At 29.9% G+C, this 27,418-nt stretch overlaps 3 protein-coding genes and 1 long non-coding RNA gene across 8 annotated transcripts; 2 read left to right on the plus strand and 2 right to left on the minus strand.

Annotated features, from left to right (window-relative positions):
- The first annotated feature begins 1,379 nt into the window (after window positions 1–1,379).
- On the plus strand, window positions 1,380–6,219 carry LOC141460295 (uncharacterized). The gene is made up of 3 exons (XR_012461844.1): window positions 1,380–1,892; window positions 2,143–2,304; window positions 4,412–6,219. It is a non-coding gene; the product is annotated as an uncharacterized lncRNA (long non-coding RNA).
- LOC141460283 (putative RNA-binding protein Luc7-like 2) lies at window positions 6,018–18,762 on the minus strand. 4 transcript variants are annotated; one of them, XM_074140134.1, is made up of 8 exons: window positions 18,603–18,762; window positions 18,357–18,451; window positions 11,090–11,188; window positions 9,889–10,107; window positions 9,409–9,621; window positions 8,083–8,225; window positions 6,786–6,884; window positions 6,018–6,436 (listed from the first exon to the last, which is right to left on the minus strand). In XM_074140134.1, the coding sequence occupies exons 1-8, from the start codon at window positions 18,661–18,663 to the stop codon at window positions 6,346–6,348; spliced, it is 1,020 nt and encodes a 339-aa protein (XP_073996235.1). In that variant the 5' UTR covers window positions 18,664–18,762; the 3' UTR covers window positions 6,018–6,345. The 4 variants fall into 4 exon arrangements, with proteins under 4 accessions (XP_073996235.1, XP_073996239.1, XP_073996238.1 ...); XM_074140138.1 differs by lacking the exons at window positions 18,357–18,451; window positions 18,603–18,762 and adding exons at window positions 14,206–14,256; window positions 14,423–14,598; XM_074140137.1 differs by lacking the exons at window positions 18,357–18,451; window positions 18,603–18,762 and adding exons at window positions 14,206–14,260; window positions 14,423–14,598.
- A 1,719-nt stretch (window positions 18,763–20,481) lies between these two features.
- On the minus strand, window positions 20,482–22,923 carry LOC141460287 (ferritin light chain-like). Of its 2 annotated transcripts, none has more exons than XM_074140153.1 (6): window positions 22,765–22,923; window positions 22,525–22,626; window positions 22,315–22,427; window positions 22,077–22,241; window positions 21,172–21,309; window positions 20,482–21,062 (listed from the first exon to the last, which is right to left on the minus strand). In XM_074140153.1, exons 2-6 carry the CDS (start codon window positions 22,616–22,618, stop codon window positions 20,904–20,906), a joined length of 669 nt encoding a protein of 222 aa, XP_073996254.1. In that variant the 5' UTR covers window positions 22,619–22,626; window positions 22,765–22,923; the 3' UTR covers window positions 20,482–20,903. The 2 variants fall into 2 exon arrangements, with proteins under 2 accessions (XP_073996254.1, XP_073996255.1); XM_074140154.1 differs by having other exon boundaries at window positions 22,779–22,900.
- Window positions 22,924–22,990: 67 nt separating this feature from the next.
- Window positions 22,991–26,963, plus strand: LOC141460290 (ferritin heavy chain-like). The gene is made up of 5 exons (XM_074140167.1): window positions 22,991–23,243; window positions 23,563–23,681; window positions 24,322–24,483; window positions 25,325–25,468; window positions 26,667–26,963. Exons 1-5 carry the CDS (start codon window positions 23,177–23,179, stop codon window positions 26,829–26,831), a joined length of 657 nt encoding a protein of 218 aa, XP_073996268.1. The 5' UTR covers window positions 22,991–23,176; the 3' UTR covers window positions 26,832–26,963.
- The last annotated feature ends 455 nt before the right edge of the window (window positions 26,964–27,418 follow it).

Consider the following 27,418-nt stretch of genomic DNA (forward strand, 5'->3'; position numbering starts at 1 on the left):
ATCTTCAAATAAGGTAGCATTTTTGACATAAGAACATAATTTGGGCACACTTAAGATTGCATAAAACACCACATTCATATTACTTTTCGCTAAAAATGCAATCATCGTTCTAAAAACTTGATAATTACGGAACATAAGACTAAATTCATACCCCCATAAAACCAATTTTTACATTACTGACATATTTACTTTCTAAAATGCAAACTTTTTAACCAAAAAAAGAATTGAAATTATATACTAAAGTCAATCTATAATTTTACTCTAGATTATAAACAGGTATTTCATTCCTAAGAATATACTTAAGAAAAAGAGTAGAACAACTTCTAAACATAAAAAGTAAGATAATTTTCCTTTGACGGGAATGAAAAATACTCTTATTAAATTTTAAAAATTTGAGATGATTTATTGTCAATAAGATGTTAAATGAGCTATAAGCACGTATAAAATACTTACATATATATGAAGATGATTCTCACATGGTAACAAAAATAGAGAAAAGTTTGAATGTAACGATTAAAGAAAGTTACCTTTGTTTACCAAATTAATTCTACATCTTGTTAATCAGGTAGAAGGTGTTCTTGAACTGTCTTTTATGTAGATACGGTTTTACTATTTCAATTGGTGATCAAATGACCAAATAACAGCATTATTTTAGGAAAATACAATGAAAAAGAAATGAAGTACATGAAAAAGTAAGACTGAAGTAGAAATGTATAAAGTGGATTATCAAACAGCTTTAAAACAAAAAAGGAGTATCAGGCGAAGCATAAGTCGTTAAGCTTAAGAAAACTTACGTCTTTCACACCTCAAATGGAGCAAAATGTGATACATGATTCAATTTCTGACCTTAGACCAAGATCTTGTAAAAAGCCGTTCATAAGAGCTTTATTGAATAGTATTTAGTGATCAGCTTTTGAAAAAGAATATTTTCGTGCTTTTGGAAAAATGTTATTCTTAGAGATAGAACGAATTTTGTGGTGCTGCCGGGAATGCATACGTTGAGAAGGAAATTAAAATTAATCTTTTCGGAAACAAATTTCTTGTAATAATAATTTATTGTACCTTAAATAATTGGCATTATTACATCGATATTTTTTTCAGTTTGTTAAACAATCCACTTTTATTAATGTAAACAACAAATAAAAAACCCCTGCATACCTCATACTCACTACATAAACGATGAAACAAACTAGTAATCTAAAACAGAAGGTTAAATTAAATATTAACCGAGCCGAAGAATACCGATAATATCCGAATGTAGTCGGCTAGATGTAGTTAAAACAGATATTGGAAGGTAATAGGCGGCTAAGGCAGCATGGGTTCTGACCCACGTAAGATCTTTGTGTTAGTGACCAATTTTCTTGGAATTACCTCACTAACACAAAGATCTTACATGGGTCAGAACCCATGCTGCCTTAGCCGCCTATTACCTTCCAATATCTGTTTTAACTGTAATTACCCGAATGTAATCGGCAATCATCGGTATTCTCCGGTCCAGTTGATTTTATTTAACCTTCTCCATTAGTTTACCAGCTTTAAGTGAGTACGAGTTACTTTTATATACAGATTGTACAGTGGAATACTCAGAATTAAAAATTTATTAATATTTTATGATATTATCCCAATTACTTTATTTAACTATGGTTTTAATATAAATAATTCCATTCCAACCAGATAATGCTGTTAACATTTCACTTATTACGCTAAAAGAAAAATGCTGATTATGCTGTAACCGTTTATCTGCTTGTAAGTTTTTCTAGTGTTTTCTTTCCTGAAGCGTTTTGAAAAAATCAAGAGAGCTACAACGGGGAAAATTAGATTTACTAATTACTGCATTTTAAAGTGACCGACTTGAGAGAAAAAAGATTGAGAAATTACGTAGTTTTTATGAGGTACAAATATTTTACATGCAATAGATTCTAACTCCTAATTCTAAGAAAAAAATGTAAAGATATAGTGACTAAAACACATTAGCTAGGCTTTATTGCCATATTTTATTTGAAAATAACATGTATTTGTATTATATGTAAAATAATAATTTTAAATGTTAAAACAGTTTTGTTTTTTCTCTCTTTCATTTTCCCAACCACCTTACCTTAGGGATATCGCTTAAAATCATAAAACTTGTACTTTCTTTTTCAGGCTGATCCAATCTACAGTTAGAAAAGAAAGGCGGATATGAGATCACTCCTTAGTAAATTAAAAGGACTTCCAAATATTTCAACAATAACTGGGTGCAAGATGCAGATCTTGTGATTTAAGTTCCTCTTAAAGTACAATGTTTAGGACAATCGGCAACTTAAGGTAGGATAGGCTGTGCTGTTAGGATAGAATAGACGTAGAAAGTAGTGAATTATGTTCCCTAAGCAATCAAAAAGTGTTGGAAACTGTCTCTGTATTCAATTGCATTTTACATAGTTATTAGAAAGAGATATCTACACAGTTCTGTTCTTGGTCAAGCCAGTTGTTTAGATATCTTGCAAATGAAGTTTTTTAAATTTAAATAATTTGTTAATTCTAAAGATTGGCATTGAAACTACTTGCTGCTAGTAGGGCCAGTTGCAAACCATTGATCCAGAATTAAATACATATGAGGAAAAAATCGATCCTTTATGCTCTAAATCAATGATCACTCCCTTGCCATTATATTTATGTTACTCTTAAGACCCAGGGATTATAATTGCAAGTCAAATTCTGTACACCAATCTGCTAATTAACCTCTGATGAAGGTGGAAATCCGTAAAACAAGCATTCTTTTAAAGGATAAAACCAGGAATTTTTCAAAAATGTTTATTTTAGAGAGTTTGGGTATCTGTGTCAAGTGCACCTGTTCAGTTCTGATCAATGGTTTAATTTTTTAAACGTTGCCTTATGGATTTTCCACTTTAAATGAATTTGTTCTCAAGATACATGTTGCGCCATCGTTGTTAAGTATTGGCTGATTTCTTTCATTAGCAGAAAAAATAAGTCCTGTAGTCAGAAATGATGTGACGCTTTGACCTGTTCAACAGTCGCAAGATATAAGACATTTAATTTATTAATTAAACCCATTTGAAACGTAAAAGCCCTTATAGACTGAACCAAAACTTAATTTTTAACTTCATTATACAATTTGTACATTTTCTGGGTTTTTGGTCAACAATGAACTCGTGTGTTTGAAAAAGTTCTGTGTAACTCGTGCGTAAATTCTCAAAACAAGTTTTTTACTAACCTGTTCCTTTCCCAAGGCTGTTCATTTATTTCACTTTTATTTATAGCGACTCACGCAAAAACCTTAGTTTTGTTTTGACGTAAATTGAAAATATGTAAAACCGATTAAAATTTGTTACTCTCTCTTTCCCTAATCGTATATATTCTATATATGTAAATCCAGATAACCATCAGACACCCGAGAGGTTGATTTTTGCTTCCGCTCAGTATAACCGAATTACCAGCACAGTAATATTTTTTTTATAGTAATATTTCAATAATAATATAGTGGGTCAATAAGTCTGGACAACATTCACTTTATAAAAATTAATTAAATTTAAGCATAAATTCTGGTTTTACCCAAATGTGGTTTAATTACAAATCACTTAATAAATTATGTGTATGACTAATGATGAATCGAACGTGGGTAAGACAAGCTTTACCACTGTAAAAATACAGCATCCGAAACATGCTTTGTTGATTTAATTACTTTGAGTAAGTTTTATTGAATATCTTTAGTGAAAATTAAAACAAACCGATAAACCATTTTTTCTTACTGCGATAATGCACTTGGGAAACTTTTGCGAAAAAATCTTAAAAAACCACAATAAAGTGGCATTTCTTTCACTACACCGATTTACTTCAAATTTGTAATATTGTTTACAAATTGAATTTCTACTGTTATCATAAATGAAGCCGCACATATCACTAAAATGATGCTTTAGAGGGAAGGTAAACCTCACCTCTTTACCAGAAATGTCTTAAGCAGAATTTTCTTGGGTAATAATAATAATAATATAGATCTAAAACATATGCTGCGAGTGGTACTTACTTTAAATTAATTCGTGGAGCCGTTTACAAGAAAAGTTAAAAGATCTGTTTAATAAAGTAGCAATTCAGTGAATGATCAAGAAATGCATTTTTTTTTTCTGAAATTTTTCAGAAATATGAATACAAAAAGGGAAGTAAATTTCTTCTCTGTATTTAAGAAAGATGCGATTTTTAAGTACAACGATGAGACGAAACCATCGGATAGAACTGGGCATAAGTTTTAATGGGGCCAGCTCCAGGTTCTCGGAACCCATGAAATTTTTTTTGGGATATTCCTGGTGGAAATTCACGTATTCAAAAGATGCGTTTAACCTAGACAGAAGCTCTCGATATCGAGACATCTTTTTCTCTAACAGCTAATCTCTGTTTAATCAGCTCAAAAATGTTCTAGAATTGTGTTGACTGACTCAATGACGTGGTTGAAGATAGAACAGTTACTTTACAGTGCGTGCAAGGGCAAGTCGGCTTGGGAGGGAATGAGATTGCCGTTGCCACAGCTAGGCAAGGAACCCCATTCATAGGACCTGGACTTCTCTGTGGAATAGCTGACGGTTTTCGAGAAGAACTGATGAAGACGGGGGCTGCAAAGAAGAGAAGGCAAAGAAAAATAGGCATTAATTTAATTTTTTTCTCTTTAGATCTTTAGGTCACAGTTAACTGTCATAGCACCTCCTCCCTTATAGTGTACAATAAAAAAAAAGTTAATGTTGACACACCACAAACTAACCAATTAATGAAATACATTTTTTGTCCATAAAGTGGATGTTTTTGGTGAAAATACATCAGCTTGCTTGATAGCAATACCTTTCCTAAATTCTAATACCAGTACATTACTACTACCTGCAATCTGGCAAGATTTTTAACAAAGAGAAAGCGATTTCGAAATAAAATGAAAGCGCTTTTTTAAAATAACTAACCAAAAAAAACTACAAGTGGGAAAATATGGAACCTAGTTTCCAAGAATGATTCGTTATCACACAAACGTCAGAGAAGTTCTCAATGTAAAAAGCATATCCTGTTAAGGAAGCAACTTTAAAAAATGTGATTACGTTTTTTACTGAAATTTATTCAAAATAGTTAAAAGATTTCTTTAATTTCACTTAGATGAATCAGTAGTCCAATTTAAGAGCGAAAGATTAGGTAGCATGCTCAGGATAATTCGTATCAGAGAAAAATGCATAAATACCCGGCGCTTTATTTGGAAAAGATGGTCAAGAAATTAGTAATGAAAGTTTGCTTAAGACGCAACTGTTAACTGTATATTTAGGAAACAAAAAACATGTATATGAAATCAAGATTCAATAGTTTTCTTCCGCACGTTTTTATTCTCTTTAAACATATAGATGATCCCATCGCATACATTTTATTAATAAATTTTTATGAGCCTTACATCAAATAATAAATTTGCTGTGAAAACTCACCGATTTTTCTTACCGCAGTTTATGTAATTTATTTTTTTACAATTAGCTGCTCTCAGTGAATTTGGAATTTTCGTTACATATTTAATCCTAAGTGGTAAATCCACACAAGTAGCTTGCTCTTTATAGGGAGCCAACCCCTCTTCCAGATGTGCCTTTAATTTTCTCAGAAAACTTTCAATTTTTTTTCATAACAAAGGTGGGCTTATAGAGGCAATATATTAGAAATAGCTTATTAAAATTCATTATCGAAGAGTAAGTAGTATGTACTTTCTCAGAACCTGAACGGATACTACATTGGTGGATTTAAGTATTTAAATTAATTATATATAGCATAATAATCGCCTATTTTTCTGGCGGGGCATAACGCCAACTAATTATACATAATATGTATGTACATATTGTGTACATAAGAGTTGCTGTAAAAACTATAAAACATTCCAGGGCTTCACAGAGCTATAATTTTCAACGAACAACCATAAAACATAACATCTTGTATGGGTGTGGTGGAAAAATGTTTTGTTAATCCAGTGTAGTCACCTGTTAAGTAAAATCAGGTTGTTAAAATAAAAATGAAACTTTTAGTTTTATAATGTATATATTAAAAATGAAATAAGTTTAATATAATGTAATACGGATTTAAGGATCTTTTCCCACTACACTCAATAAGAAACAAATAATAATAACTATTATTATTGTAATTACTTTTTACAATTGAAATTAATTTTAAAAAAAAGGAGAGGGAACAGTTAATGTACAATAACATTCGTACACAACTGAAGTGTGAATAGCCTCTACTTTCACTCCTAACTTATTTGTTGTTTTTAAATTAATTAATAAGTTCTGTAACGGTGCAATTTATAATACATAGATTTATAACAGCAATCACCTTCATCACATCACACTTCTAACGATCTCTTCTTCTTGACTCCCTTGATCTTGATCGTTCTCTTGATCTGTGCGACCTTGATCTAGAGCGACTTCTCGATCTATGTGACCTGAAGTAATATTTAATAATTTTTAATATAATTCTTATCTTACGGTGTCATTTTCTTGAACTATTGTAATTAGTCACATACAAGATTTTGCTCTACTGTAAGAAGCGAAGGATAAATAAATATAAATCACTTGCCACAATACAAAACTTTACAGTTTTTTATTTTATACAATTAAAAATTGAAAAAAAAAGTAATAGCCATTCCAATATAGAAATATAGAAAAGAAACTATCTACATCTTATTAATAGCAACAGGAATAAGGATATTAACTAGGTTTATTAAATTATTTATGGATTAATGAATAATGAATGTCGTCTTGCTAAGGTAAGGATGCAGGAATCATTTGTACCATGTAGCATGCAAGCGTTTTGGACCATGCACTGAAGGATGTGAGTTATAACCATTATACCCATGTTTTCTGTCATGAATATCATACTGTCCGGGTCGTCTAGAAACACAAAAAAAGCACTTAAAATGAAAGCGTAATGCAAATAAATTGTTGTATGTTATGCATAAAAATGGAAAAATTGGAAGAAAATTAGCTGACCATAGAGATTTACCAGAGCGATCCCCGAAACGGTAGCAACGACGAGGAGAAAAAAATAATAGAAGACAAATTTTTTGAGAACATTCAGGTGACATGGCTTTCTGTTAATGCAATTTAATCAATGCTGGAAAATTACCGTTTTGCACTAAAAAGGATAACTGATATTAATATTTACATTTAAATTTATTACGATTACAGTAATGATGAAGAAAGTGACACCACAGCTTCTCCAGAATCCCACTAAAATCAGAAATCCATGAGAAATGAATTGAACTCAAAGTGATAGGTTTGTTACAAAATAAGCCTAAGATTAAATAAAACCCTTAAATGTGGCTGCTCAGAAAATGATAGAAAACTCGGTCCATTTCTAATTTGATATTTTTTCTAAATTTAATCATTTCTTTAAAAAATTCTATTGCTAAATCAAAAAAAGCATATAACCTTTGTTGTACCTCTAGTAAGATCTATGAACATCTTACTTTATACGGTTTTGTTGAATAATTTTCCGCACTATAATTAAAAAGTAGACTTTAAGTTAATAGTTTAATGCGTAAGACTAAAGTATTTTGTTAAAGTTTGGCTTTGCCAGTAAGTGGGTTCTATGTAATTTGCAATGAATAGTTTATTTACAAGGCACCTTTTCCTTTCGATTTATAATTGAAGCGCCTTATTTACTGAAACGTTTTATTTTACTTTTAGGATATTTGGCTTACAAAAAATTATCAATAATTTGATGTTTAATTTTTACTAAAATGTTAAACATAATATAGAAGAAGAAAAGTACCTAAAGTAGACACTTTACTAATATAGTTACTTATTGAGAATAATTTTGAATCATACGTACAAGTACAGGCCTTTATTTAACAATTGAAGCTAAATAATGAAAAATATAATGCAACTTGACAAGAAACAATCAAAAGGTAATATTAATAATGAACCACTTAATTACTTCATTTAGTACAAAAAAGCATGCAAATCTTTTACTTTGCTCTACTTTCTGAAATCTTAATTAGTGATGCCTACAGTCCTAAGCAATATTTACATGCAAGCAAGCTTTTATTAGTCTACAGATCATATAAATTCAAAATTATAAAATTACCTTCCTGACCTCCTGCTGCCCCGGTGTCTGTCATAACGATCACGATCTCTCACACGATCTCTTTCCTCTCTCTCACGTTCCCGGTCCCTGTCTCTATCTCGAGAATCCATCTTCCTCTGGGATCGTCTCTCTTCGACTCCTTTCTGTAAGAGGTGTTTAAAATAAACATTGAGAGCGCAATTCCCTTTTAACATGTTAGGTAAACAACTACTACAGCGAAAATGAAATAGGGGTATAAATTAAAATAAATAACTGTTAGTAAGTAATTATAATACATTTGCATAAGCTGATGACAGTAAAACTGATGTGCGATAAAAACTACATCTACATTCTATATTTATTCGCTAAATCGCACAGAACTTACAGAGTTCCACTTTATTTATTTATTTATTTGATGAAATTTCATTGCCCTACTTTTCAAAACAGAAGAAATTTGACATATTTTAAAAGCTGTTAACTGAAAAATTATATTTGTTAGGTGAATAATATAAAATTGAGTTCATTATCTATTATGCTTTCATTAAGTGCAAGAGTAAAAAGTGAAAATTCCGATAGCTTCATAGTCAATGCCCAAGGGCTGCTGAAGGATTATGAATTTTTAATTAAATGGTGTTATGTTCGGAAGAAAAAGCTACGTAACTGGACATCAAAGAAAATTTTGTGTCCGAACAGACAATACTAATACCAAAGAGTACCATAAATCTTAAGAACTGGCAGAAACTGGATGGGATGATGTCAGCTTTGAATTATTAAGGGCGTAAATACATAGCAACATTGGCATAGTACAGCATTAAAATTATTACTGTACTATCAGGCAATAATAATTTGGTCTCATATTTAATGTCTTTTTAGGTGTTGCTAGAAAGAAAATGACAGAATAGTGATGATGGAGAGTTTGTCTTTTAAACGAAACAAAGCATACGAATCTATCTTAAAGGCCTACTCTTCAAAAGACTACTCTAAACAAGAAAGCCTTAGCAGCTCCTGGACTCCCAGTCGCATGTAAAGACAGGCGAAACCCCGGCCAAATTCAATTATCCTTGAAGGATTTTAATTAAAAAACTGCGATGAAGTATTGGCCCAAAATCATTTTGCCCAAATAAATTGTATGCAGTATTCAGTTGTTTCAAGAAGTACAAACTAAAACATTAACCCCTTCCCTTTGAAAACGGTATTTTAGAGGACAAATAATTTTTTTTTTTTTAATTTTTTGTAACTTGGAGATACTGATTAACAATATATTTCGTAATTATTATTATTTGTTACTTAGCTTCATGTAAGATTACTAATCTCGTAAGTTTATTTAAATATTAAATTAAAATTTACCTGCAATTCCTGCAACTTTTCTCTAATAGTAATGAAACCAAGATGAAGTTTTCCGCCAAAGTGATCAGCCAATCTGCGATCATTATCATGAATACCCAGATATGCAGAACATACTTCGCATACTCGTAATTTTTGCTGTTGGTAGCTACTAGCCGGCATTGAATTTCTATATACTTCTTCGGCTTCAGCTTTTTTCTTCCGCAATTCATCGATCTATATGTACAAAAAAAAAGATGATTAAACCCAAATTTAGTAAATTTATTAGGTAACAGGCACAACGTAGGTGTAATGGATAACATGTACATGGGAGCTATAAAAAATAAAACAATTGCATAAAGGTGATAACGAGAAAATGTCTAATTAACCCAAATTTTTTAATGTCGGGTTTAACATTTTATTATCATCATTATAACTGAAATAGAAAAGATCCTATTGCTAAGAACTTGAAAAAAAAAAATTGAAATATTAAATATTTATTACCTCTTCCATCAGTTTAAGAGATTCATCGACAAATCCATCTGCTCCTAAAGCTTCAGCTTTAGCCAATTTTTTGCCAATTTCTTCAGCATATTCATGAACAACATTTGCTTTTTCAGCAACTTCAGCTGATAATTCTTCTTGAGTCTCTAACAATCTTTGTTTAGCAACTTCTGTGCGTCTATCACAATCAGCTATAAACGTTTGCAACTGTTCCATTGCCTAAAAGAAATTTTTATTTAGTAAAGAGTATTTTAAAAATATAAAATAAATAGTAAGAGATGTGAAAATTGTCACTTTGAGCTGTAATAAAAAATACAAATAAAAAAATAAATGACAAAATATTATAAACAAATTTCGTAAAATGTTAAATTTAGGAATCATGTCATTAATCTACATAATACTTTGAAGGGAGCATTAGAAAATAATATTTCTTTCTTTTATTAATATAATTTTCTTATACTCACGGACTATCAAGGAACATTTCAAAAAAATTAAAAAAAAGTCAACTCTGTAAAAGTAGATGAATCTGAAAGGGATTGAACAATTCATTAAGTAGCGTGTTCAGAATTTTTCGCGCAATAAATACATAGAGGAATTATAAAGATAGTAACACATTAATTATTAACTAACAAATAAAGTATAGTAAATTCAAACTGGCATTCCACTGCTTTACCTAGCATCTCATTCTTTAAAAGGTTTGCAGGATAATTGTAACTTGAATGGATCCATTTTTGTTGGATAAAATATTTAATAGCCACAAATTCAGAAACTGTGGCTTAAAATATAAAACAAATATCAAGATTAAATTGGTTTGCAAACTAATCAGAATAATTACCACAATGTGAAACTGAAAATTTATAACAGACACAATACCAAATATGTCTAAATATAAATATAAGTTTTTTTCAGGTGTATTTTCAGCAAAACATTTCCTCACACCAAGGTACATGTATTGCTGACAAAAATTTGAATTTAGAAAATTGACAAGCTCTCACTATTCAATCTTAGAGAAAGTACAATAAACCAAAGATAATTTATCCTGAAAACATTCTGGAGTAGCGCTTCTTGCTTTTAAAGAATAATAGCTAGGTGAACTAATGATCTCTAATTAAACTGAGCAAATTAGAAACTAAATAAACTAATTTTTTAAAAACCACAGTACACTTTGTATCATATCTAAAAGAAAAAAAAAATTACTTACGTCAATGTCATAAAAATAATCTCTTGTTTTTGAAGCATGTTCAAAATCAGCCCTAAGTGCAAGATCATGAATTTTCGGGCATTCTCCAAGATCCATCCTCTGAAAAATTAATTACCCAAAAGGAAGTTAATAATAAACTTAGAAATATTTCGTCAATAAGAAGACAAAAAAAAACACCACGGTAAACCATTTGTAATCTCAAGTTTAAAAAAAAATCATTAGGAAATTAAATTTTAAAAAATCATCTACAAACCAAATTTATTTAAACATAAAAACTAACAAAACAGAATTTTTTTAAAAAAGAAATATTAACACAATTAATTTTTAAGCCTTTTTAAGAACTTCTCACAGTTAAGTTAATAAAAAAAAATTTTAAACGTATACTTATTTCAAAATCCTGGATAAGTTTGGCCGAACGAAAGAATGATTTCAGTAGGATTTCAGTTTACTATTTTAATTTTCCCGAAAACGGCAACCAAGTTACTTTTTTTTAAACAGGTTATAACTGCAGGTCTATTAGTTATAATGAGGTTTATGATAATGAAGTAAGGGACCTGCTAGGGATTTATTTTTTTTTTGATGAGTTCACACACACATTTTCAGAAATTTTTTAAAAACCTCTTTAAGAACTCAGGGGTCCTCAAGAAGGATATACATTTTATAAGAAAACTCATCATGAAAAAATTGACATGTTCGCTGTTATTCTTCCTAACTTACTTAATACAATTAGTAGAAGGAACCTCATTCATTTTTTCTATTTTAACTTCTGTCTTTTAGCACGTTTGCTTCGACATATATATAACTATTAGGACAGAAATTGTATAAGGAGTATTTAGATAAATAACTCAAGAATCTTGAAAACAAACGCTTCCTTAGTGGCCAACGTTTAACCCGGGGCTATGCGTTTCGACGTAAATCATTTGTAATATAATTCAAATTCGGTTCAAATTTTACAAATTGGTTAAAAAAAAAACACTAAATGACGCTTGTGACTTGATTAAATTTACAGACTCAATAGGTATAGCTCAAAAATACTATTTTCTTGATTTATTGTAAGCTTAATAAATCTTTAAAAAAAAAATCATTCTGTTTTGTATTTTTAACATTCAAAACTGCGAACTAAATAAATATATTATATTTAATACAATAATAAAATAATAATAAAGATCTTCCACATTAAAACCAAAACTTTATAACAAATGGCATAAAAATTACGTCACGTGATTACAATTAAGTGTTCCTAAAAAAAAAATGATTTTTTAAAGTCATAATAATAAAAAAAGTAGAAAGAGTGCCTGAAAGCAAAAAAAGAGAAAGTAATAGGTCCATTCTAGAAATGTATCGATGTCTACTAGGTTACATTAAATAAGCACATTAAATTTATAAATATGTATATATAAATTAACATGGAAATAAAGGGATTGGAAAATCAGATTTGAAAGTTTTGCCTTTATAACTCTTGTTTCTGCTTCTAAATGAACTGTACTACCTGGTTCGTTTATTTTTTGTTTAATTCTCCCTCTCTGGAGGGGTATTTAGAACTTTAAACAAGATTCTATTTATCAAATTTCTTCTCTTCATCTACAAAAAAGAGTACTATGGTACCAATTATAATTATCATTGCTCAAAGTTTGGTTCATTAACTCAATGAGCAAGTCTCATAACCTGTCTTATATGTAAGTTAAACTTATATTTATAAAGATAATTTAATGAAAGATAATTTTTGAAACAAAACTCTTCTTAAAAATTAAAAGCTTTTTTGGAAGGAATGAAGGCTACCTAAAAACGTTTGCCACATAAGCTAACCAGAAAAAACGATTTTCCTTGAAGGGAGCTAGACCCTTCGAGCCCACCTATGTTCTTTTAGGATGCCATAAAGGAAACATTAAAAACTCAAGTGTAAATGTGAGGAACCAGTTTTAGACCGAAATCCACTATCTGTAAAAATAAGAACGATAACGCTTAAAAGTAAACAATCCAAGCTCTTCAATTTTATTAATTCGTTCAATGGTTGTGCTTCTTTATTCCTTTACAATGCACAAACCAATTTCTACGCGATGAAAAATGTTTCTCTTTCTGTCTAAAAACCTCACAAAAGAGGTCGGCAGCCTTTTAGTACCAAGTAATCTTAAAACTGCAACTAACTACTGTCAGTGAGAAATAATATTTGAGTGCTGTGCATTGTTCTGTCGCCAACTTAGTGAAGATCAACAAACAATAAGTCGAGAATGTTTTTTACCTAGTTAGGGACGAATGAAAGAGAGAGTCATCTAACAATCACCACCTTTTTTCCCAACATTGTTGGCCTAAAATCCGATAAATTTTAAGAAGAACGTTCTTGGAGAAATATATCTTCTTATCTCATCCAGAACATTGGGACCCAATCTGGAAGTGAATATATATAAACCAAATGTTCTTAATGCTTCCTGACTACGTAGTTCATTATTCATTGACACGGGCTGTCATTATTCTTCAGTTTAACCTGCATTCTCAAGATAGTTTTTTCATTATCATACTCGTTACAGCGCGGAAACGAAGTGGTGCGATTAGTCACGTACTGCTTATCCGATATACGAGGACCACACTACCAAATCAAAGATGTAGTAGCACAGTCAGAATCACCAACTGTTTACTTCCTTCTCATACCCATTAAGACTTGTTTCAGTAAGAGACAGTTCCAACAAAATATTCTTTCCGAGAATGTCGGTATATCTTTATCTGCCAGATGTTGTGATGTATGACGGCTCCGGTCTGCTAGATACAAACTCCATCATTTTGAACACCTGTAATATTTGTATTCAGGAACCACCTCGCATCCACTCTGTGTCGAGTCGGATAATATAAAGCTACCAATAGAAAATAACAGAAAAATCTGAAATAAAGATTACCAAAAAACTTAAATTTCTCATTTTAAGGAATTCAATATCAAAATTTTATTATAACTGTAACTGTTTATTTTAACTACACGTAGGACAGTTCATTTTCTAAGCATTTTGATCTAAACATAATTTAAAAAAAAAAAAAAAAAAAAAAAAAAGGCGTAAGGAATGTATTTAGTCACAATTTTCTCAATCCCTAATTTAATATGTTATATATGGAAATAAAAAGATACATACAATATTTTTATAAACAGTCGTATATCCGCTCTAGCACCAAGTGTCGCCCACCTAACTTGCAATCAAATATAACATTATACATTAAAATAATCACTGGCTAATTTTTACTTCATTTTTTGTCAACTCTTTAATAAAATTAAAGAAAATAAAGAAAAAATATTTTAAAAAATTAATGAGAGAAGAGATTATTATATATTGCTCAATTTGGTAGACTTACAAACACGGCCGCGGACAATAATTGTGACAAATTAGCCGATAGAGGAAGTGATTGTTAGGAACTTGATGTAGTTGAGTCACACACTTGGATACATTTCATTTTAGGGCCTTGGAAATGCACACCCAGACGAGGAGTGATCCTGCACAGGGGTTGTGTCTCTCTCTTCTCTTTACTAACTTCCCTACAAGGGTTCAAGAGAGAATATTTCAGAGACTCAATTTTTTACATTATTTTGTTTGAAGGTTTTGTTTTTTTAAATTGTTTTTTGTTTATTTTGTGTTGTCACACAAAGCTCTTATACGTACGATGAAACTGTAGAACATCTGCGTAGCTGTGGACACTTCCCCCTTTTCATAAATGTCTTCTTTCACAATGAAAAGAGTTCTTCTTATTTCGTTCTTGATACTTGTGTCTTTTTTATTACTTGTTTTTATTTTTTAATAATTCAATTATGCAAATACGTACCCATAGACAGTCGTAAATTTTAATAGCCAATTTATTTAATAATATCAGTTTTCATTGTTGTTACATCCATTGCTGGTCTTTTTAAAATATGTTGTAAATACATCAATTTTGAAATTATTTTTTTAATTACTGAAATTTATTTTCTCCTTCAAAAACAATGTTATTGTACTCACAAATGCTGTTGAACCAACCTGGTACCCAGGTTCCACAAAATATTTCTTGCCGATTTATTGAGAGAAGATATAATTAAGACAATTACATATAATGACAAAACTAAATGTTGATTGTAATACATTTAATACTTACAACAGGATAAACACCATTATTTTTTCATTTTTATTTTGGTTTTCATTATTTTATTGTTATAATTAATGTTATTTATAAAAATAAACATGCACTCATAATACTTACAAAAATTAGACCTTAACTCGCCCCCACAATGATTATTATAAAAACGAATAATTTTTAATTTTTACGTACCCATAATTTTTCCCTGGCTCCTAAATAATATAACTACAGGGAATATAATCCATGGAGTGAACAATTTTTAAGACTTTTAAAATTAAAATAATTATAATTACAATTTATTAAAAACAAAAACATGAAAAATAGGAAGACGGTCTTTCATAACAAAATTCATAACCGACTTAAAAAATGTTTTATTTCTCTTATGAACCTGAAGTTTACTTTTTATTGTTATGAAAGATTTTGAATAAGTCCCAGTTATTTACCTGTATAATTTAGAGTAGATATTTCTTTTAAGGATCACTCCATTAAAGATGCAAGGCAAAATTTATGTTACTACAATTCTTGCAATCCAATTGAAAAGCAGGATTGATGATGTGACATAATATAAAAGAAAAATATAAATCGTGCGAAAATTTAACATATACGTTCTATTCGAACAGCATAAATATTTTTTTAATAGCAGTCATTCGACGTTCTCTTCTGCAAGGAAACATTATTACATTAAGCTGCAAATTTTTCTCAAACTAGGAATTCATCAAATATTAAGCTGAAAAGCCTATAAACCTTCAAAAAAACAAATTAACGACAAAATGTTCCAAATATATTGTAAGATCTCTAAAGGTGACATAGAAATGAATTTTAAAGAAAATCTTGAGTAATTATTTTCGAAAATAAATGTGTTCAGCTAACTCGCTTTCCGGTTATCGGAATCAGACTCACTGGAAGGAATTAAAATTTATTTTATTAACGGTTAATTCTTTAAAAAGCTTAATTTGGATGGAAGTAAACTTAATTTATTAAAATTATAATTAACCCTCTTGTTGAGAAAAGTCAACCAACTAACTAAATTCTGATGTGCCCGCTCCTTCGGCTGCTTCTAACTTCTGGAGCTCAATGCATTTTTCTGCACAATAACTGGACTAATTAGGAGTTATTTACTGTGACGAGAAAGTGATATAAGGACATCTACTGACTATCTCATAATATTTTACGCTACAATTTTGATGAGGAAGGCTTTAATCAAAAATTTAAGATGTGCTGAGAATACTGAATGGACAATATACGTTTAAAATTCTTCCATTTACATTGTAGCATGTACATTATAAGGGGCACACGTTCTACTCGGACCCACTCCATTTACATTATAGCAAAATTAGCCGTATGGATACAAAAAACATCAACACATGAGAATTTTACAAGTAATAGCCCAAATGCTCAAAAAATGTATGAAACTAGTACTTTACAACAAAAATATCAGTTCCAAGAAACTAGCGTTTTCATGTCTATTTTAGAACTCAAATTAAAATTTAACTCGAATTAAAAAAAAATTGAATCACCGGTAAGATCTATAGTGAAGAAGTTTTTTTGAGCTAGTTTGAAGAAGAAAGTTATAATATTAAGCTACAAAACCAGCACATTAGTTCTCAAACGAATCAAAAAACAAACAGCATTTAGGTTAGAACAGACTCATAACTTAAATCAAATTGAAGGTGTGGGAAAACTACTTCTTCGTTATCGGAAAGACTGTCAACGCTGCAGGTATCAAACCTAAAGCTTACTTTTATCCCCCAAGCGAACTAGAGCATTTACTTTATTCCATGTTTCGCTGAGGTAAACAGCATTCCGTTTGTTGTTATAAAAACGTCTTGCAGCCCAGTTTTCTTAACATGTCGTTAACACTAAAAAAACATTATACATTCGGCCTAATCACAACTCACTTCCAAAATAACCTCCACAAAACCAATTTTCGCATAAAATTTGTTAAATAAATAAAAGCTATTGATTTACTTGTAACACATATTCACTTAGCGAAGAAACCTACCAGTTAAAAATAAAGATAAATTTACTCCAAGGGCGGACCCAAACTTGAGAAGGGAGGGTTTTGAGCACAAATTCAATACTTTTTTATTTAGCTATTATTCTTTCTTTTGGGATAGACCACAATTAGATAGGCCTCAAGTGGTTAGGAGGTATCAAAATAACTGTATTAACAGCTGACTAGAATGGTATTGTGCACTAAGCAAGGCAATCATGAAATAACCTATAAACACATGATTCTTATCACAATTGTTTACACCAACCAAACAAGCAGTCCAAAAAAAAATTCATAATAGCTGAGGAAAAATTGGTGGGCTTCGGCTGCGGTTACATGTTTTCGTACTTTTGGTGGGCACGTAACTTGGTGATTCCCAAGGTTCACTAGTAGAAAAGTTGATTTCTATAACTGTTTGCATATTCAAAACAGTGTGTTTCTATCACTCATTTTCTCTACCACACAATGTTAAATACACTCGCTAAAATTTTGTAAATAAAAATACTGAGGTAACATCTAGAATTACAAAGTGAAATTAGATAATTCTAAAGCTTTGGCACTCAATCAACATCTATTTCTAATTTTTTTACCTTTTAGTAAAGAACATTCATTAGCTTGAAAGACAATTTATAGATAAAAACGTATTCGCATGGTTATTTAAAGTTAAGAACGCAAAAAAAAAACAAAAAAACAGTACATTTATTGCAAACCGTTCTTTAGTTTTTTAGAATAGTATAATAAAGATGAAAGGTCTACACTTCGTTGTTGTGTAAAGAGCTAAATTCGCAATCACTAATTATCACGACGGAATTGAACCAACTTTTTTTATTTGTACAAAATTATAACCGTTTAATTTCCAGTAACTCCATTTATGAAACACATAAATATCGAACAATAATGTTAACTGTCGAAATGTACGTAAATGTTATCATTCACAATACTCATAATAGATTAAACTATTGCTGATCTTTCTAAAATATTAAATTGATTGGTAAAAAGGAAGAATTCTGGGGCCCTCATTATAAATTCTAAGCTCAGAGTAATTAAGTAGCAAAAACTCTAAAGTACTTATAATGTAGTTGTCCCCATTAAAGTTTCGGTAAATAACTGGGATTATAATTTAGCAAAATTTATTTGCGCTATTCTGTATGTAAATTAATCACTACTTAAAATGTTTAGAATACTTACTGTTGATGATAGGATTTCATGAGGGCAACAACCAAGTAAAAAACTTTTACAGACTTTGGGGTCTGAAAATTTGACATGGTAACGGTTGTTTTCTCCTAAAAAATTAAAAGAAATAATTAATTCCAACTACTACAGCTTAGTAAATAAAATTTCGCTTAACACAGAGACGCCATATTGGTCGTTAAAGAGGAAACTGTCGAGTGCTAACTTACGGCTTAAAACGGAAATTTTGAAAAATTTACTTACCGTTTCTACCTGTTCCCATTAGCTGGTCCAACATTGCTCTCATTTGATCGTGGGCAGTCATGTTTTATGAAATTATAAAAAGCAAACAAGGACCTGAAAATTCCCGTGTCCCTGACAACTCACAGTTTAGTGCCCTTATGCACCACTAGGGTTACGCAGAGGAGCATATGATTTCTTAATTTATGTTTTTTACGATAAGATCAATAAGAAAAATTGAACTGAACATATGCTTCGCATAAAAAAAAACCACTGGAATAAATATTGCATCATGTGTTGTCATTTTGTTAACCACTTCTGAATTCTTAACGTACTTACAACAGATCATATAATTGATCAGAAGCGCATATTGCATACGTCCAGATGTTGAATTTTAGGCGCGAAAAACGTTTAATTCAAACTTTCTTTTATAAGTACTTTTATTCATATGGGAATCGTCCCAAAAATTAAATTGCTTATACATACATATGTATTAACCTGTTTTTTTGTGGCATATAAATTAATGGCAATTAAATTAAGAAGGAAGAAGAAAGGAACAGATAATTTGCTAACTCAGCTAACCATCAAACTGCTGCACAGTTCATGTTAATGTGGGTTATTATTCTTTGAAGAAAATCATAATTACAGAATTAGAAATTAATTTAGGTTAATAATGTGACCAGATATTCTGAGTTTTATCCCTGTAGGCTAATACTCCCCAAAAAATCTGTTATAAAATAAAATAGGAGGTCTACACTCGAGTTGAGGTACCCAAAAACTGAAAATTGTTGATCAAGAGAATCACGCTTTCGTTTAGAAAACCTCCTTTAAACTAGAATTTTTGAAATGTATGTTTTATGAACTGTACAAGAATGTACATAACTCACAGTGCCAGTACATTCACTAAAGTGGCGCTTTAGAAAGAAATCTCTAAATCTCGTATATGTCTTTAATGGAAACTAATTCTTGGTTTCTTCTTGAACTATTAATCTTTTTCACTAGGTTCCATTAGGGCTGGTTCAAACACTGATTCAGTTTACATTTTTTTTTTAAATATAATATAATAAATTAACAGTTGTAAAATTTGTTACTTTTTCTTCTAATTACTTCTCTAACTTGCGCTGCAATACGAGTACATATGTATATGTACGCAGCTGAGCGATGGCGTTAGTTATAGACCTAGTGTTGATCATAAAACTGTTCAAAAATTGATTTTATAACTTCCGTTTGTAGCGTAATAATTGTAGTTGAGATATTGAAGCTTCTTCTTTGATTTCATCGTTTTAATTTTAAGGACGACGAGGAAAATGTAAGTTCAGGAGAGATAAGGTCTCGAGGCAAATTTTGACAGTATCGTGAGGCAAGTTATAATTATACATCTAGTCGTGTGGAGGTTGACTCTGTTTAGAAAATAAATACTGAGTTCTATATTTCACTATATATATTTCTATATATTCACTTGGTTCCATAATCTCAATTTCTTCAAAATTTTCGCTTGGTTCCTTATGATTAACTTCATCCGACTTTTTTTACACTAGGATTTTATTTTATTTACAGGACTTAATACAAACAATGGTTTGCATTTTATTTATTTCTGACATTATTTTGGATTTAAAAAAAAAAAAATCTTTCACGTCAGGTATCTTGACCAGTCTTACTAAGTTCAATTCTAGGGATGATACAGTCACCTGTCATTGTCAGAGAAATGAAGAAGGAGGCAAAATGTTAGAACTACCCCACTTTTGGGCAGTATAGATATTTTGAGAGGACAGGTGAATCTTGTGATACCGAATCATTCGTTTATTTGAACAAGACATGCCAATGTGTTAAGATATAGTCCACTAATCCTCACTCTTAACCCTTATCATAAATAATTTTTTATGGTCTTAAAAATTATACGATCAATAATAACATTTGTCTTTAATGATTAAATAAATAATGACAACTATTGAGTAAAAAAAATGAAGTTAAATTATAAAAAATACAACATTGTATTATAATATTGATTGATTGACAAAGTTTACAAAAACGATGTTATGCTTATCTTTTAAAATACTCTACTCTTCTATCTAACTGATAAGTTATTTTTTTAAAAACAAATTATTTAAAGCTATGTACATGTGTTCGAGTATGTTTGCCATTTTATCTTTACTTAATTATTTGCATTAAATGTTTTGTTTTAATGATGATAAAAGTCTTTAAAGCAAATGAGGGAAAAAATGTTTAATATAAGTTTCCTAAATACTAAAATTTATTCGTATATGGTACAATTTTAATTTATTTTTACAATAAGATGTTTTTATAAAATTAATGAACTATTTAATTTCAAACTTGTTTCTGTAAGTATTCATCGAATAAAAACAGAGATAAATTGGGATTATCCCCTTTCAGCAATATACTACCAAGATCATTGGAGTATCCGGCTAGCTCTCTAATTGCATCTGCATGCTTATGAACAAATTTATTCTCCACATATGACAGAGTCTACAAAATGGATAAAAAAAAAATTTGTACAAAATATTGCAATACCATTATAGATATGTCAAAAATATTTCTCGCTGTCAAATTAAAGAAATAACCACAAGCAACTCACCTCTGCATCATGGTATCCTTCACTACGTCTGGTCACATCACTGTGAATTTTATGTGCTCCACTCGCAAGCGATTTGTACATATCTAAAGCTCTCGATAAACTTTCAATTTCAAACATATTATAGTTTCCACTGAAAGCCTGAAATCAATTCGTAGGAATTTATTGAACGCAAAGATTTCTTTTAATATTTACAATTCTATTGTTCTGAGTCGCATCTACATTTTTAAGACTATAGCAAATATAAGCATCTTACTAGAAGCAAGAAAAACTTACAAGTTAGTGCAAGATAAATGTATCAAATTTTCGAAGCTGGTTTTCACTGGAATTACATTTTTAAGGTTGAGAAAAAGTTTTTTTTACGAATTCTGTTTCAGTAAACAGAATATCTTAGGAACTAAACACCATACTTTGGTATCCTTTTTTTTTTCTATAGCTAAAACTCACGGGAGGTTGTGGAACAGCCACTTCTTAAGGGAACATGTGTCGTGGCTGATATTGCTGCCTAATTAATACTCAATGTTGACCCTTCCTACTTCCACCCATATAATTAAGACTACATTTTCTAGCTACATATTTAGTAATTTGCCAGTTTGTTCGGAATGGCTGCATCGATTTTCTTTAATCTAGATTTATAATTGAAATTTATGTGAAACAATATTTGTTGTTATTATTTATGTTTTTGTGGAACATTTTTCAGGAAAGTCATTTTCTCTGTGTTCTTAATTTTTGCAAGCTGGCTTTGATTACATGGAGCTGTTTGCTGGATAACAGAGACATTACATTCTATACCGTAAATCAAGTTCAAGGGAAAGAGATTTTAAATGATGTCTCGGAAACATAAAACTTTGCTTGAAATTATGTGGCTAGAGGTAGATGCGACCATAATTAACTACAATATTTCTTACTGTATTAGGTTCTTGAGGAACTGAAGCATTGAAATCCATAGTTTCACCTCTTTTAGTGACATATTTGATTAGATCAATAGCATCATCCCATGTGTGGTCTGAAAGTTTTCTAAAAAGTTTGGCAAATCCTTCTCGATTACTTTCATAAGTGGCGAAATTAGTTGACTGTGCACAGAATAATAAAGTTTAACATATTTACGGAAAGATATGTGTAAAGTAACTTAATAAATAAGCTCACCATCAGTAAATAATGAAAACTGTGCGTTAGATGGTGCATGACATAAGTTTGTAGTTTGGATATTTCATGTTTTACTGCAGAATAGTTTGCATGACAGTTGTTGAGTTGTGGATCTGGTAATTAAAGGTATACCAAAAAAAAAAACAAAAAAACAAAAAAACAGGAATAATATAAAGTAACGCATATAAAAGATTAAAAAATGTCGATTACCTTTATATAAGCAACTATTATGAATGTTTCGATAACAGAATTCAGCATTTGTGAAGCCCACGATAGCTAAACAAGCAAGGTATATAGCCTTCATTGTGGAAGCTAAATAACAAAACATGTCTTTAAAAAAAAAAACTTTAAAACAGACAACATTTCTGCTATTGTGCATTTTTCTTAGCACATGTATTTTTGTATTTATTTAGCTAATTTTGATAGATATTATAAATTAAATAGTATTACCTTTTGGCGTTTACCTGGTAACAGCCGATTTAATAGAAAAAAAATGGTTAGGTTGCCGCAATAACCAGAATATCAAATATGTTCTGTATGCGCATGCTCTTTAATAAAACGATTTGATATAATTCATTTGGCTGATAACTACGCTACTTCTGAAGGTGATAATTTTCAATAATTATATATATCTAATACAAGCAGAGTGGGCATTTTGACAGATAAAAAATTATTAAATGAATTGTTCAACTTCAGTGTTATCTATTACAAGTATTTAATAAATTTTATCATTGTTCTTGAAGTCACCTTCTGCGCCAGTGAGTGTAAAGGTAGACCGTCTGAGGGAGTGCAATACAGTCTTTTTTCAAAATTTTATTACATAAAATTACCATCATTATACATTCATACCGCAAATACAAATATGAAAACTTGGAATATAATAAGTGTAATTACTTCTTCATTAATAATTGTAAGCGCTCAAAACGTATGTAAGTTAATTTTTTTTCTTAATGAAATTTGAGAATGAAGTAATATACGCATGAAAGAAATTTAATAATATTAAATCAGTTTCCTATTTCAAATAATAGACCAGATTTTCGGTTTTTCAACAAAAATTCTTTTACGGTAAGCTTCATCTATTACATCAGCCATCTATTGCGTCAGCAATAGTTGAACAAGAAACAAGCTAGGGTATTACCCTTAGCGATTCTTTAGAAGTTAGCTCATAAAAAATATCAGTCCCATTATTTATCAATCTTTACATCAGTCAAAATATTTATTCAGCGCACTAAATGATTTTTTTTAAAGGTAAGCTGCCAGCTGCCCAGATTCCAACAGAATGGAGAACTATGGAGGACAGCTGTACGGAGAAAATGAAAAAACAAATACCTATAGAGTTAGGCGCGGCAATGACATATATGGCTATGGTTAGTATTTACATACTAAAATTTTCTATTGCTTGAAGACGGTACTTTCGGGTCAGAACATCTAGGATCCTTATACAATCATTTAGCAGTGCTCAATCAATGCAGTTCAGATGTGACGATTCGCTCGCCAATCGAATTTCCAACTCCAAATAGGTATTGAAAGAAACACATTTTTATTACACCCTATTATATAGAAGCTACAGGGATTTATGTGAAAAAATATATATTTATATATAGATAAAAGAGGTACAAGTTAATAAAAAAGCTCTGAGAAGAGGAAATACATTTGCTCTTTCTTCAGATATCTTCTGCAATACATGAGCTAACTAACGGACATACTGAATACTTAATTGTACTTCAGTTAAGTAAGCTTCAGATTGTACAAGAGCAGCCTGGAGTTTGTATTCTTAGAGCTCTAGCGAACAAGTTCATTTACACATTTTTTACAATTTTAAATAAAAACTAGTTTTAAATAAATATTGAAAGTTCTTGTGTTAATTCGTTTTTTAAATTATTATTAAGTCTTTCACCTTTATAAATAAATAGTAACAAAAACATGAGAAATTGATAATTCCATTCGAATATTAATGTTTCCAAATTGTACGGCATTAATATATTAATGTTCTATTTTATTTTTTAGGGTGCCCATTTTTCAAGGGACACAATCAATAGACCTGGTTTTGCAAAAATGTTTTTTGAAGCAGCTTCAGAAGAGAGAGGACATGCTATCAAACTTATTGAATATTTACTTATGAGAGGTGATGTTTTTGCAAATCTTCAATCTATAATTCAGGAAGTTCCGGTAAATGAGAATATCTGTAAAAATTTATGTAATTTGTAAGGGTGTAAACTGTGATTCCAGTTGATAAAGGCCTTTTGTAATTAATGTAGGAAAGCAACTTTCAATTTATAGCTTTTAAGTTACTTTTAAAATAAACTAGAGGCACGTGTCCCTCAAATGTACATGAAGATTAAATGAATGAGCAATGAAGATTAAAAAATTACATCCCGCAGTAACTATTAAACTCGAAATAATTAAGGAGCGGGTGTTGGTCTAGTGGTTAAGAGCGTGGCTTTGCAAATGGAACATCCCTAGTTCCATATGACTATTTCTTATTTGTTAGAAAAAAATTGTTCAAAGTAATGTATGAGCTTTCGCCTCCGACCACGACACCTAATTAGTATTTGGACGTTAAGCCCCGCCTGAAAAAATAGGCGATTACTTTACTTTTTTACTCAAAATGATTACACTTCTAATTTTTTACTCAAAATAATTACACTTCTATGTTCAATGAAAGAAGTTTACTCAGTTTGTAATTTCTCTTTGTCAACATTATACTTATGCAGGAATATATGTACTAACCGTACCTAAACTACTGTAAGAAAAGGAGTTGCAATTTTAGCTCTGATTGAATAATTGAAGCCTTTGTGCTAAAGAGGGTGAAATATTTGAATTATCTACTTATTTCAAATAATTTATAATCGTCTTCTGTCAAGGTTTGAAATAATTGGATTGAAATAATTTTAACTCAGTTAACTTACTCTACGAACATCTCTGATTATTTTATCAGTGAAATTTCTAACTACCATTGAATAATTGTTTTTACTTTAAAAATGTCTGTTCACCAAATTATTTATTTTAGAAACCACTAAATACTACTTGGACTGATGGGCTCGATGCGCTGAATCAAGCACTAAAACTAGAAGCTAAAGTTACCAATGATATCAACGAAATAATTAAAGAATGCGAAGGTTCACGAAAAAAGAACAAACTGAATGATTATCATGTAAGTATTTACTTATCAGGTTGTTAATCTTATGAAATCACTTCTTTTTAAAATCTTTTAAGGTCTTTTACTAAGATAATAAAAAAGAATACCCTGGAAATAGAAAATATTAACCAAGGACATTACTGACGAAGTTATAACAAAAGAGTCAAGTGTTTACTAACATTTAAGTCACAATGTTATCAATTAAGATAAAAGTAGTATGTCAAATGGATCAGTCTGAATTAGTTTTTTATCACCACTTATTTTACTCTGAGTTATTTTTTTCTCTTTTAATACATAAAATGAATTTAAAACGTAATTTGTCTTATTTATCACTTGCATTTAAAACTAAGATTTTTTTTTCAATTCAGAATTGCCACACATTTTTCATTATTATTCTATCCTAATATGTAAGTGTTTAAGAGTCGAGATTATGTCTAAACTATAGAATCCCAATGAAATTTTGCCAGTTTTCAATGAGTTCTCTAGATAGTTTAAGAAGTATTTTCAAAAATGCTCCTACATAAAATCTACACACCTTACAATTTGATGTTTTTGATATTTGCTTATCCACTATTTCTGAATAGACCATTTTTCATTAGAGATTTTAAACAACGTGGTGAATAAGATATTTGTGATTTGGTTGGTTAAAGCCAATCTAATATCTTCTTGACTTTATTTTTCAATTATCTTTTGGATGTTATTTTTGCTCTTTCAACTGACGTTAAACATCTGAGAATGCCGTTCATAAAGCAGAAAATATGATAGTTACAGTTTAATTTCACAGTCGCATTTCTTTAACAAACAGCAGATTCAACAAAAAAAAAAAAAAAACAGTACATACGAACCGCCGAATATAGCACCTCAAATGATTTTTATTCAATACAAATATCAAATTACTTTGCAATTGATTTAATAAATTAAACTTATCTTTATTTTAAATAAATTAAAATACAACTCTGAGAAAATACAAAATATAATATGTAGTAGTAATTTGACTATTGTTCGGATTTATTTCAATAATAAAAAATATAAACATACTAGATGTTTGCAAGTTTAGTGAAAATCAGGAATTGAAGATGATTTTTTTATCAAACAACCAAACAATTTTTTTTTTTTAATTAAAATTAAAAGTTTACACAATTAAAATTTTGGTTCATTTAAATTTCAACTGATCGCATAAAAGTCACATAATAAAATTAATTTTATTTTCTAGTTGGTTGATTATTTAACAAATGAATTTCTACAAGAACAATACACAGGCCAGAGGGATTTAGCTGGAAAAGCTTCTACACTTGGTAAAATGATAAAAAATCATGGTGTTTTGGGTGAATTTTTATTTGATAAAAAATTATTGAGTGGAGAAACTCTATTTCATTAAATTTTCATTGTAATACTAAATATATTGAATAGAAATTTTTATTGTAAAATACTGTTCTGTTTATTTAATTAATTTCAATCTAAAATATACTATTTTGTAAATTGATATATTAAAAAAAGAAAAGATTATATATGTTGATTGTTTAATATTAAATAATTCAATTATTTCATTAAAATTTTTGTGGAGGTAAGCTATTCTGAGGCTCTAAATAAAATTCCTACATTCATTTGGTTTCTATTTGTACAAATTATATAATATGTAAGTAGATGGTTTATGGACATTTATGGGCATGTATACCACAAAGTATACATATATAATTGTTTTTTGTTTTTGTTTTTGATGGTTAGCAAGGAAAGAATCGTAGGCAATGTAAGAAAGGTTTTTTTTTTTAACTAAAAAGACTAAAAAAATCTAACGTTAATTTCAAAGAGGTCCATACCAAAGTAACTTAATGTACGACTTATTACAAATTAAGTGATGTGGATGGGTGGTGGAAGTTCAAATTTTACTCTTAACATTTTATCACAAAATACAAAGTAGTTACACGCTGGGCTTGGACTGGAGACATATCACTTCCTAGTCCTTAT

This window comes from Rhodnius prolixus, unplaced genomic scaffold (assembly GCF_049639745.1).
Source record: "Rhodnius prolixus isolate KJV_2025 unplaced genomic scaffold, Rpr scaffold_6, whole genome shotgun sequence".
Lineage (NCBI taxonomy): Eukaryota > Metazoa > Arthropoda > Insecta > Hemiptera > Reduviidae > Rhodnius > Rhodnius prolixus.

Excerpts from the sequence above, each read along its gene's own strand:
- LOC141460283 (XM_074140134.1), bottom strand. The coding sequence starts at position 18,663 with ATGACTGCCCACGATCAAATGAGAGCAATGTTGGACCAGCTAATGGGA. Across the intron at positions 8,226-9,408 it reads AAAAGTTGCAGGAATTGCAG|AAAGGAGTCGAAGAGAGACG; the intron begins GTAAATTTTAAT and ends CACCTCTTACAG. Across the intron at positions 6,885-8,082 it reads GGCAGCAGGAGGTCAGGAAG|ACGACCCGGACAGTATGATA; the intron begins GTAATTTTATAA and ends TTGTGTTTCTAG.
- LOC141460287 (XM_074140153.1), bottom strand. The coding sequence starts at position 22,618 with ATGAAGGCTATATACCTTGCTTGTTTAGCTATCGTGGGCTTCACAAAT. Across the intron at positions 22,428-22,524 it reads TAATAGTTGCTTATATAAAG|ATCCACAACTCAACAACTGT; the intron begins GTAATCGACATT and ends TTTAATTACCAG. Across the intron at positions 22,242-22,314 it reads GTTTTCATTATTTACTGATG|TCAACTAATTTCGCCACTTA; the intron begins GTGAGCTTATTT and ends TTCTGTGCACAG.
- LOC141460290 (XM_074140167.1), top strand. The coding sequence starts at position 23,177 with ATGAAAACTTGGAATATAATAAGTGTAATTACTTCTTCATTAATAATT. Across the intron at positions 23,244-23,562 it reads TGTAAGCGCTCAAAACGTAT|GTAAGCTGCCAGCTGCCCAG; the intron begins GTAAGTTAATTT and ends TTTTTTTTAAAG. Across the intron at positions 24,484-25,324 it reads CTATAATTCAGGAAGTTCCG|AAACCACTAAATACTACTTG; the intron begins GTAAATGAGAAT and ends TATTTATTTTAG.